At 40.9% G+C, this 12,735-nt stretch overlaps 1 protein-coding gene across 2 annotated transcripts in view; it reads right to left on the minus strand.

Moving 5' to 3' along the window:
• Positions 1-12,697, minus strand: part of LOC127855660 (GDP-fucose transporter 1-like) — a 33,336-nt gene extending 20,639 nt beyond the window's left edge. The window contains exon 1 of one of the 2 annotated variants that reach the window (XM_052391402.1): positions 12,491-12,697. In XM_052391402.1, coding sequence (XP_052247362.1) covers positions 12,491-12,546 — 56 coding nt within the window. In that variant the 5' untranslated portion in view covers positions 12,547-12,697. The remainder of the gene's footprint in view (positions 1-12,490) is intronic. The other variant, XM_052391401.1, reaches the window with a different exon arrangement.
• Positions 12,698-12,735: the final 38 nt, after the last annotated feature.

Here is a 12,735-nt window from a genome sequence, read left to right on the forward strand (position 1 = left end):
AACGTCTTGAGGGGCATAACTTTGGACAAAATAATACGATGGATGGTTTAGCAACTTAAAAATTTCAAGGGCCATAACTGTCTAAATAAATCATCTAACCAGAACCCACAAATAACATGCACATCTTCTCAAGGTAGTTAAGCTTCCCATAAAGCTTCATTGAATTCCAGTCAGTAGTTGGGTAGAAATAGCCCGGAATAGAATTGCACTATATGTACCAGGGTTGGCACCAATCGACCGCCCCCGGTTTTAACCGGTGGTTTTTACCGGTTAAAACCGACCCGGTCAATACTCCCGAAGTGGTCATTACTGGTCAATACTGTTCGATTGAACTTTACCCCCAATTTTGATTAATATTCCATGCTTAATTAAACAATATTGATAATGCAAATTAAACAGACATGTTGCCAATAATGTCTTAAGCTATTAATACCCAATATTTTATACCTGTTCATGCAATTTTTAGGCCAATCTCTCAAAATTTTGAAAATTAGTCAAAGTTGCAGTTGGTCAATTGGATTTTTCTGGTCGATTGAACTTAAAAAAAAATTATAATGAATGTTCAGATAATTCTGTGCTTGATTCAACAAGAATAACAATATGACACACCAATGATGTGCATTTTCAAAAGAATGTTCAATGTTTTTGAGATTTAAAAAGGTTGGGGTACCCAAAACTGATAATATAGGACCTTTTTGACATGATTCTTGCCTAGATTTCTTTTAATTCTTTTTAAACAAAATATTTTATTTTCCATGCATACATGTAAAAAAAGAAAAAGAAATAATTATTAAAAGAACTAAATAATTGAAGAGTCTTGAGTAGACCCACAATTGGAAAACATTATTTTTTGGCAAAATCAAGAACTTTGATTGCTTATTCATGTTGAGGCCAATTGAGCTTTTAAATATGAAAGTAAAAAAAAACTTCTTAATACAAAAAGAAGACAAGTTAGATGTTACTATTAAATTACAAGCAAGTTATGTCTCCTTTTTTGAGTGATATGAAATAGCCTAAGGGCAGATTTGCTTCATTGTCAATATCAGAGACATAACACAGCATGCATTTTATTACCAATTAAGGCTTAGGGGCCAGATTTATGACCCTAGAAAACACAAGAGTTTTGTTTGTCCATCTGCTTATCAAATATATATATCAATAGATCAGTGAAATACTATGGTAACTACATGTACAATAGTAATACCGGTACTACTTTAGTTACAGATGTGATACACTGAGATAAAGATATTACCTTAGTCCTTAAGTATTTGAGGCCGTTTCAAAAAATAATAAATAAGTAATTTTGTACAGCTTTTAAGATTTTTTTACAATAAATAACTCAAAAAAAGTTTATCAATTACAGAATAATTATTGATTTAATATAGAATAGCTTAAAGTCTTCCTTTGTGATGTGTAAATGCTATAATTTTCAATCCACCAATATTGACCAGTATTGACCGGTTTTAACTGGGTATTGACCGCTGGCCCGGTCAATACTCAATTGACCGGTCAATATGCCAACCCTGATATGTACAGTTTATAGAAAATTTCAAAGGGCCATAACTCTGTATCATCCGACCATAACCGGCTGATAATATGCACATCTCCTGTTGGTAGTGAAGCTTCCCATAAAGTTTCATTGAATTCTGGTCATTAGTTGCTGAGAAATAGCCCGGACAAGAATTACACTATATGAACAGTTAATGGAAAATTTCAAAGGGCCATAACTCTGTGAAAAATCATCCGACCAGAACCGGCTGATAATATGCACATCTCCTCTTGGTAGTGAAGCTTCCCATAAAGTTTGATTGAATTCCGGTCATTAATTACTTAGAAATGCCTGGACAAAAATTGTGCACGGTTGGACGGACACACGCACAGACAGACGAAGCAGCGACTATATGCTCCTCCTAAAAAATTTAGGGGAGCATAAAATCTAGGTACAGGGTACTACTAAAAAGTAAAATCTTTGAAAGACAGGTCAGTTTGCTGACAGGGTTGGATTTCGTTTTAAGAGTGCTTCTAATACTATCATAAGGCATACCCCATCACCCGTTTATTTTATATTTGCAAACAAATTAACATTTTAAAAGATATAAAGCTTTTCTGTCTTCAGCAGCCCAATGGGTAAGAACTGAGGGAACTTGAAAATAGCAGGGTGCAGAACCCTGCTATGTGATCTTTATCTATTAAAAGCTACAGAGATAAGAACGTAATGTACCCAAACCTACATGGAATTTCATCTTCATTGATGCACATAAACCTTAACCAGGCAGTGCAAAAAGGGGCATAATTCTCCTTAACAGCTGGTCATAGTCAAAAAATTTATCAGTGATTATATATATTTTTAACCTGAATTTTTTACAGGTTACAAAAACAACCATAAATCTGCTAAATTGAAGGCCAGTGTTATGGGCCTTAATCAATGACCTTTAATGGTAATCCCATGTAAGAATTTTCAATTTAATATTTGTAGGAGTTAATAAGTACATGAGTACTTGTTGCATGAAACTTTTCACATAAATTTCAATTTGCACACAATCCTTAACCTGACTAAGTAGAAAGATGTCCATAATTCTGCTAAAAGTTTGATTACAGTTATAGGTGAGTGACTTGTTACAAAGATTGCGAACACATATGTAACATTTCATTGCAATATTTATGTAGTACACCTAGAGATATGAAGTTGTTGCAGACAAAAGTAAACCTTAAATTTCTCCGAAAATTGGACTTATGAAAGTTGGTAAGTAACCACACAAAATAACCCCCAAAACATGAATGAATTTTCAAATGCTTTGCTATTTAACAAATAGTAATATTGATATATTCCACATTAACCTTAACCTGTGCATTAGGCAGACCCATATCAATGGCAAAAAATGAGACTGTTCATTGAATATATGAGCTAAAACTATCAAGAACTTAAAATGAATACATTTAAATGGACTAATTATAGTCTAATGAAGTGCTTTCATTTAAGAACTGTTTGCTCTCTGAAATTTTTTACTTTAAATAGTGTATGTTGTTTTTTTTGGTTAAATTCTTGATATATGTGTTAAAGAATTTCACAAACATCAGCACTTGCCACTTTTAAGAAGTACATGTATACAATCAATTGTGGGGTGTTGATTATTTCGATTGTGCAGAGTAAATATGTAATCCTATATGTACCTATTCTAGGTTGGCGCTAAGGAAAAAAGAGTAGTACATGTAGCCAAATTTCAGCGTTATGATGACAGCCCTTATCATTTGCTCTATATGAGTGTACCTTTTGCTTTTTATGTGAGACTAACACAGAATAAACAACACCATAATAATAATCAAACAAATCACTTTTACATAAAATATTTGTTTTCCTGTAAAGAGAGTAATGGGTAACTCCTCTATGCTCCCCCCTCACTAATATGTTTACAAAGGCACTTGTGTGCATCGACTTCGATGTACATGTAATTTCTTTCATTATAAAATACTACAATATTGAAATGCACATCTATATTTAGTTTATACAGCACGTGGTATGTTGCAACACGCACGCTTTTAATGCGTGGACTTTGACAGACGAAAGCAACAATTTTGCGCCCTTATTAATACACAGGTTTTACATCGTGGACATGCATAGTGTATAGTGGATGCGTAAGAAGGAACTTGTAGCAGCAATATACAGAGCTCCAATTGGAATTATCCTATCCGAAAATTCATTTTTCACATGCGCTTACGTAAAATTACGGATGTTTGTGTTTCTGAAATTTTTAAACACATTAGCCTCAATACTGGTCATATTTTGGTTTTGGACATTGAAATCGCAATTATAATGGATTACAAGGTAATGGCTAGTGTTGGAACATGTATGTTTCCAGCGATCAACACATACGGTAAGGTTTACTAAAATATTCATTGAAATAAAATTGGGACTTCCAACTGTTATATTTGGTACATCCAAATTTTAAGGCTTGGAAGTCAGGACGTCCAACTTTTCAAAGCGAATTTCACACCTTGCTTACGTACCAGTCCGTTGATGTACCGGTACTTTATGTACCACTATCTGACACTTCATGTACCATATATATAATATATAGAGATATGGTTTAATATTAATGTATGATATTAATTAAATGTTTTTTGTGTGGTATTATTTATGAATTTAGACTTATATATTGCCACAGATTTTATTTTTTTGCCAGATTGTCTCAGTGTCAGTAAGTGTCTTAGTGTAATTTATTAGCCCCAGTAGTGTCTATTTTCTACATTTTTAGATTTTAGTGGAAGCGCTAAAATTAGTAAATACATGGTGTTATCTTGGATATGTTTTCAAGCAAAATAAAAGGCAAAAACTGAAAAATGTGCTGCTAAGGGAATACAAAACAAACACTAGTAAACTTTCACATATAAGGCCATCCTTAAAAATTCTTTTGTTTGGCATAACCTGACCGACCCACTAAAAATCCGCCCGACTAAATTTTTTTTTTGTTACCTCTAAAAACAATTTTTTTTTGCTCGCCGAAAATTCTTTCCGCTTAATTTTTCCTTTCCGCTTTTTATCCTTTTGGTTATTTGCGTCATTTAATTGAATGCTCTTTCAAGGATATCTAGAATAGCAGGATATCTAGAATAGCAATGAACAAAACGCGTACCAGTATTAATTTGAGTCGCCTATTTATTTAGCCTATGCATATGCGATTAATCAGACTTTAAATACAATTAAACCGCTCCTGTTTTGCTCGTATCCCTTTAATTAAAATACGCTTATGTCGTGCAGGAAAGTTTGGGAGTAAAAAAACACATTAATTACTTATCACCGTTCAATTCAATTCGGCCATCGGCACAGATGTGTAATATTATCGCAATAAAACTAATTATTTTATTATTACTCTTTAATTCAGATCGGTAAATATTCGGTAGAAAGATAAAAAGTGGTCAGCTTAGAAATATTTATTGAGGGTTATTGTCATGTTTTTGTTTCTTTTGCTTATACGTTTATACGACTTTTCGACCAGTCGCTATTTTGGAGGCAGACGGCGATATTAAATGTGTATTCAAATTATACACCATCTGTGCATGAATGACCCAATATTATCCAATAGCTCCACCCGTCCTCACGTTTCATTCCACAACGTCATGTCATGTGTAAGCGAGCTCAATGCTGATTAGCCAGCTACCATATTTGCACTTCATTAACAATAAGGTCAAGCAATGTCTAATCGGGTACAGACCGGGTTTTGTTAACTGTTCGAATTTCGAACACTTTCATTGAAACAAAGAGACAAATATATAGGAAACCAGTCCGGATTAAAATGGCGGATGTTTTCAACAAAATATTACTAGATTTTCACAATTTAGATTTTTCTTGTGCCAAATTCTCAACACTTCGTAAATGACTAAAATGGCGAACGGCAGCGCGAGCATTGCGAACGTGTTATTATTGGAATAAATGCTCACTATTACAGGGCTTGCGTTGTCATTCACCATTTGCGAAAGTATAGCGAATTTGGTTCAAAAAAATAATAATTTGCGAAAATGCTTAAATCTCAAAACTATTTTTCTGTTTGTTTCCATGAACAATTTGAAGCGCATATGGGGGTGGCCCGCATATGGTAGCTGGCCAATCAACATTGAGTTCGCTATCGGGTAATATTGTATCATTTATGCGCAGATAATGGCATACACAGTTGATATTGTCGTCTGCCTACAATATAACGGCCGATGACAAAAGTCGTATACAAAAGTCGTTTTCAGACAAAGTATTTTTCGTGGATTATATTATATTTTCGAAGTTCTTTATAGAAAAAATAGACTTACGAATACACGTGCGGTGATATGGACGGTGCAGAAAAATCTTTACCAGAGGCAGAAGACTTGGAGCTTTATTTGATAATTACCTTTCAGTTTGGTATATGTCCGAGTTCAATGTCAGAAAAAAAAACCCTAAAAAAAATTAAAATCCCTACCTACCTACCAACCCAAATTTACCTGGGTAGGGTTATGCCAAACAAACAATTTTTTAAGGATGGCCTAATTTGATGTAAAAAGCGAAAAATACAAATGGCTAGTGTACAACAAATCCAACAAGAGCACCGCGTAACGGGTGCCACGCTCGGCTGCGGGTGCAGTTTTGAATAGATAATAGATTACTAAAACGTTTTTGCAACCCCACAACAAAACAAAATTTGGTAGAGCCATTGTTCAAAACCTTGACAAAATGTTAAGGTTTTAGCACGACATGGACACAACACGACGAGCTGGCTATGACAATACCTCGGGTTTTCTCCGAAAACAGCCGAGCTAAAAATTGAATGTTCTATGGTAAAATTGACCGGACTGTCAGTGGACCATCCCGACCGTTTTGCCCTATTGCCCTCTTTACTGAAGAACGCGCGAATGACGTAATCATGACGAATGTGTGTGCAGTAAACAACCCTCTTGACAGGACGTTCCTTTATATCTTGCGGAGAGTATTTCTGCGCTTGTCCACACTGTAGACGATGGAATCTACCCTAAGCAACTTGCTTAGGTAAGTTCTATAGTGTTTTATAGCATAAGTACTATAATTGGCGCTGCGAGCACCAAACTTGCAGTATTTTCACTTATAAACAATCGGCTATTTTTAACCGTCAGCGTTAAAAGTCAGCCATCTTGAAAATAAATAAAGTTTCATTTAAATTTAAGTTTCCTATCGTTGTTTTGTTCACTTTTAGTGAATAAAATATTTCTTTAATATACTTAAAGTACTTTTCATTAAACTAAACCGATTTCGTCGGATTTTGTCAGCTTATTGCCTAAATTTTAGGTTTAACTATTTACGTCATATTGCGGTTCGCTGAACCGTTTAACAGCTCATCTGTGACGTATATTTTTAGGTTGTTTATGTTTAATGTGTTGAATTGTGAATTCTATTCAAATCATCACACGTTTATATTTAGAGCAGTGTTTATTTACATTGCTCTGTCGAATCTGTAACTTGTTTCGGCTCCATATAAGCCATCTATATTAAGCTGGCTGTACATTTGAATTGTGATTGTTTTGTCTTCATATGCGCTGACTAAAGAACAGAGGCGGTATTGTACCACGCGGAAAGAATTGCTAGCGGTAGTGAGGTTTACTCGACAGTTCGGCCACTACTTGCTGGGCAAACGTTTCACGGTTCGCACGGACCACAGTAGCCTTACTTGGTTATTGAATTTCAAGGAGCCACAAGGGCAGATAGCTCGCTGGATGGAGGAGTTGAGCCAGTATGATATGGACATAGTCCACCATGCTGGCAAGAAACATGCAAATGCTGATGCATTGTCACGATTGCTGGTTGATGGAGGAGACCATTATGAGCATGGTGTAACCCTTGAGGTTTTGCCATGTGGTGGTTGTCCGCAATGTACTAGGGCAGAAGAACAATGGGGTGGGTTTATTCGCGAGGTGGATAACGTTGTTTCTCTAGCACCGGTCATAATCCAGGAGGTAAGAACCGGAGAAGACTCTGGTGTCGAGAGTACTGATAGAGCCGCCCCAGTCCAGGACCGGGACGCTCTACTTAAAGAACATCAGTGGGCGGATGACGACTTCCGGTTTATCCGGAAGTGGTTATTGCATGGTACCGAGCCTCCTGATGGAGAGTTGTTTCTAGCAAACGCAGCCTCCAAGTTTTATTGGATTAATCGCCAATGTTTTAAATTGGAGGCGGATCTACTTTGGCGAATCGACCCAAAGTCAGATCGTCAGCAGTTATTGGTTCCACGGGAATTGTGCCAAGAGATCCTGGTGCTGAACCATGATATTCCTCTGTCAGGACATCCGGGCGAACAGCGTACTATTGAAAGGGTTAAGGCCAAGTATTTCTGGTACCGCATGTCAAAGTACATAATCAAGTACGTATCCAAATGCCCGCGTTGCTCTGTAAGCAAAAAACCTAACCGTAAGGCTAAGGGCGAGATGATAAAGTTTCATTCTGGACTCCCAATGGAGAGGGTGCACATTGACTTTCTAGGTCCTTTGCCCTTGACGAAAAGGGGAAATCGGTATGTGATGATGGTGGTGGATCAGTTCACTAAATGGGTAGAATGTATACCGTTGCCTTCGCAAACCGCTGAGGTTACTGCAGAGGCAGTGGTAAATCAAGTGTTCTGTAGGTATGGGGTACCTATGGAAATAATGACTGATCGGGGTACCAACTTTGAGAGCATTCTGTTCACGCAAATGTGTAAATTATTGCACATTCATAAGACGCGAACAACTGCCTATCGACCAAGCACCAATGGTCAAGTGGAAAGGTACAATCGCACACTCATGGATGCAGTCCGTTGCTATGTAGGTTCCCGAGAAAATACTTGGGACGAAAATCTTCCGCAAATCGCGGCGGCAATGCGTTCATCAGTGTGTAGGAGTACTGGTTTCACCGCTAACCGTATGATGCTAGGGAGAGAGGTTTATACTCCTGCTGAGTTGGTTTACCCATTACCACCTCATGAGGCACAGCCTGTGACTGAGTATGTCCACAATCTAGAACAAAGTATGGTGTCAGTCCATGAAACCGCTCGCAAGTATTTAAGCGGGTATCAGGCTCACATGAGGCAGGATCATGATGTGAGGTTATGTCAAAACTCCTACTGGGTTGGTGACATGGTATATGTGCTTAATGTGTCGGGAAAGAAAGGCAAAGCTAAGAAGTTGTCGCCACAATGGACTGGGCCGGGGGTTGTAGTGAAAAAATTCACCGATTTCCTTTACCAGGTCCGATTACGAGGGAAGAGGGTTAATGTGAATCATGACCGATTGAAAAGTTGTAAATTGAACAACCTTCCTGCCTGGGTGGTTCGAGAGCGAGAGAGTTGCGGTCTTGCGAAAGATGTGCAAGATGAGCAAGTATACTGTATGTGTAGGGGGATTGATGATGGTTCCTTTATGATTGCTTGCGATGTGTGTGAGGAGTGGTTCCACGGAAAGTGTGTGGGAGTCACGGAGGAACAGGGTGAAGAAATAGATCTGTATACATGTCTAAGTTGTAGGACAGGTTAGGTCTATACTTATCGTATATGCCGGTAGCTTGTGAAGCTAAGGCACATTATATTATAAATCTGTGGTGTTTTGCAGAACGCCACGTGTGGTTTGTCGCATGGATGGACGTGACATATTTATTGAGGTTGAGGAGGCCAGCGGTCGGGGTACGCTTTGGAGTTCGGGGCGAGACCTCGTCATTGAGCTGGGGACGATGTTGCCCTTGGACCATGGTAGGGTAGAAAGGGCGGTGGAAGGCCAAGTAAGTTTGGCCAGGAGGAGAGGGCGCCTAGGGTTTGTATCCCAGGTCAGGAAGTACGGCCATCAAATTCTTAGTGATTCGTTCATTAAGAGGGTATTGGCCGGTCCTGAAAAACAACGGAGGACCCCTGAGGCTTCACTGAGCGGAAGGCCCAAGGGTACTGTAGAGTTGTCCAGATCGAGACCAAAGCCGGCTCCGATCCTGACAGCGCTGGACTTCCCTGCGTTGCCAGCACAGTTGGGATCGGAGGGGGTCAAGGTTGAACCTGGGGTAGAGTCACTCGTGCCCAATCCTTCCTCGCTGGACTCACTTGTGTTGCCAGTAGGGTCGGAGTGTGGGAGGGTGAAGGTCGAACCTGAGGAGGAGGCATTTGTCTCCGATTCGACATCGCTGGTTGTCCCTGAGTCGCCAGTGAGGTTGGTGGAGGTCAAGGCCGAGCCTGAAGGGGAGGCCTTCATGGCCATTGCAGCCATCAGCACTGGACTTCCTTGTGTCGCCAGTGAGGTTGGTGGAGGCTGCGTGCAAGGTTGGCCTCGAAGAAGGGGTCATCATCATCTCTGATGAGGAAGACATGGAGGTTGATGCTCCTTTGGCGGCTAACCTTGACCAGGAAATTGTGGGGGAACCCGGTTTTGCACGGCCTATAGATGAAATGGCAGAGCCTGCAGGGGCAATGTCACTTCAAGGTAGGATGATAAGAGGTATGGACCGGAGTGAGAGACGGTCCAGGCCTCTTGATAGAGGGGCAGAGTTTAATGGCGGGGTTGGGACCAGGGATAGATCCTGGTCCCAGCAGGATGATGTGGGTTTTAAGAGGAAAAAGACCCAGGGTTATCCCGTGTGTGGATTAAGAGCAAGATCGATAAGACACCATGTTGAGGCCTGGCATTTTCCGCCTGTGTTTCGTCGGGAGGCATGGGAGAATCCGGAAAAGAACCATGTGCAGTTTAGAGGGTCAATAGTCTGGGTCTCCAGAGTTTGATGAGGCTATGCTTTTCGTAAGCCGCCAGAGGTTATCAATTTCTGAGCAGTCCTGCCTGAACGACAAGGACCAGGTCTGGTTAGAAAGGGTCTCTCGCAGGTTTATGTTTTACATTCCCCCTATATTCCACGTTGCACGGGTAAACTCGCGAGCGCTCCTCTTCCACTGGAGAGTGTTGGCCGCGTTGCTGAAGCTATGCAGCCAAGAGGTAAGAGACGATTTCCTTGCCCAAAGGTTTGTCAGGCCGCGTGGCGTGGTCCAGGTGACTGGGTCGACTCAGGCAACTGAGTTGATGCAGAGATCCGGACCAGATTGTTGTGTGGCGGCCCAGGCTACTGGGTCGACTCAGGCAACTGAGTTGGTGCAGGGAGCCGGATCAGATCGGAGTGTGGTCATGGAGGCTCAGGCGACTGTGTCGAGTCCAGAGATGGATTTGATTCAGAGACACGAGCCAGTCACTTGTGTAGCAAAAGGGGCCCAGGTGATGGCGTTGGCTCAAGTGGCAGAGTCGGTTCCAGAGCCCGGGTCTCTAGGGAATGAGTGTGAATTGGGTGATGACTTTGAAATTGCACCTGTGGTTCAAGAGTGGATTTTGGTTAGGAATGCTGAACTCACCGCGTTCGACAGCCACTTTCACTTGGACCGCAGTTGTAAGACGACCAAGGTTGGTTCTATTGAGGCGTTGGTGGGGCATACCGTGGGGCCAATGCCTGAGGTACCAGTGCGGGTAAATGGGGGAGTTGCAGTTTTCTGCGATCCACCCAACTACCCAAGGGAATATCCCAGTGTCACTGGTTTCGGGTCGGCTGTCGGGGTACATCCTAAGGCGCCTCTAAGGGACGTTAAAGGGGTGGTAGGACAGGTGGAGAGAGAGTTGAGGAAGGATGGGGTGGTAGCGCTTGGAGAGATCAGTTTAGACAGAACTGTGCCTGAAAGAGAGTGGGGAAGGCAGGAGGAGATGTTTGTAGGGCTGTTGGAGCTGGCTTGCCCTAGGCGACCAGTGTTTTTGCATATTCGGGGGCGGGACACGTACTCTTGTGAGGCTAGTGCCCTTGCCCTCCGACTCATGCAGAAGAACGTTAGTCCGACTCGGATACACCTTCACTGCTTCACGGGAACTCTCGATCAGGTTCTGAGTTGGTCCGCTGCATTTCCCCGTTGCTACTTTAGCATCTCAGGTCTGGCTGCGCGTTTTGATGAGGTGCAAAAGTCAGCTGTGCGAGGGATTCCGGCCGACCGACTCCTAGTTGAGACCGATTCTCCTTACTTGCGAGTCCGATGTAAGAAAGACAATACGCCGGCGTACGTGGGTGAAGTTGCAAATACGGTGGCCCAGATCCGAAAGGAGACCCTCAGGGAGATATTGCGCACTACTGCTGAGAACGGCAGGCGTCTCTATAACCTGTAGGGGTCGGATACTGGAAATAGCAGGCGTCTCTATAACCTGTAGGGGTCGGATACTGGAAATAGTCTGTTGGCGAGTTGGGGATCGAACCATATGAGGGTGACGCGTTTGCGCGCGCCCTTTAATTAGTGATTGAGGCGGTCGGATGTCTGTTAAACACTGGCCAAGGGGCGTCGATAATAGAATGTGTCAGGATTCAGTAATGTGGTCTATGCTTAAGGAAACGGTTGGTCAAATTATCAAATGAGTGCTCTGGGTTTAAAAATAAATAAATAAAATACAAAGGTCACATGGTGATAAATAAATAAAATACAAAGGTCACATGGTGAGTGGGTAATGCAAAGAAAAAACTAGTCAGGAATGTTTCTGTAAGTATGAGATCATATTGTGTGGTCTTGGAACGTGGTATAGGGGTGTGGCAGACTGTCTTGGTGGGGTGAAGAGGAGGGCTATAAAATGGGGAGGAATATGGTAAAATTGACCGGACTGTCAGTGGACCATCCCGACCGTTTTGCCCTATTGCCCTCTTTACCGAAGAACGCGCGAATGACGTAATCATGACGAATGTGTGTGCAGTAAACAACCCTCTTGACAGGACATTCCTTTATATCTTGCGGAGAGTATTTCTGCGCTTGTACACACTGTAGACGATGGAATCTACCCCAAGCAACTTGCTTAGGTAAGTTATATAGTGTTTTATAGCATAAGTACTATAATTCTGTGATGTCACTGTCAGTGTTTTTGTTTGTGGTTGTCAACTGGTCAAATTCAAGTTCTATAACTATATTGATCAATCAATGGATTCGGATGAAGTTAACATGTATTGTTATGCAACTAATTTGCAATGTTAATGCCTTACCAATATGCCGAAACAACGGCTGCAATTTTCAGTGATTTTGACAGAAAAGACTCCATTTTCGTCTTGGTTTTTGGAACGTCACCAGCGAAATCGAGTGACAACTTGCCGGTATGTCGTAAAAAGGAAAAGCTATTTACTGTTTCTATTTAACAATATGTGTACGACCAAAAAATAATTATCATACAGCTCTGTGTAGTAAAATGCACATTATAACACAGATTTTGTCTAAATCCATAAAATATATT

Source organism: Dreissena polymorpha, chromosome 13 (genome assembly GCF_020536995.1).
Source record: "Dreissena polymorpha isolate Duluth1 chromosome 13, UMN_Dpol_1.0, whole genome shotgun sequence".
NCBI lineage: Eukaryota > Metazoa > Mollusca > Bivalvia > Myida > Dreissenidae > Dreissena > Dreissena polymorpha.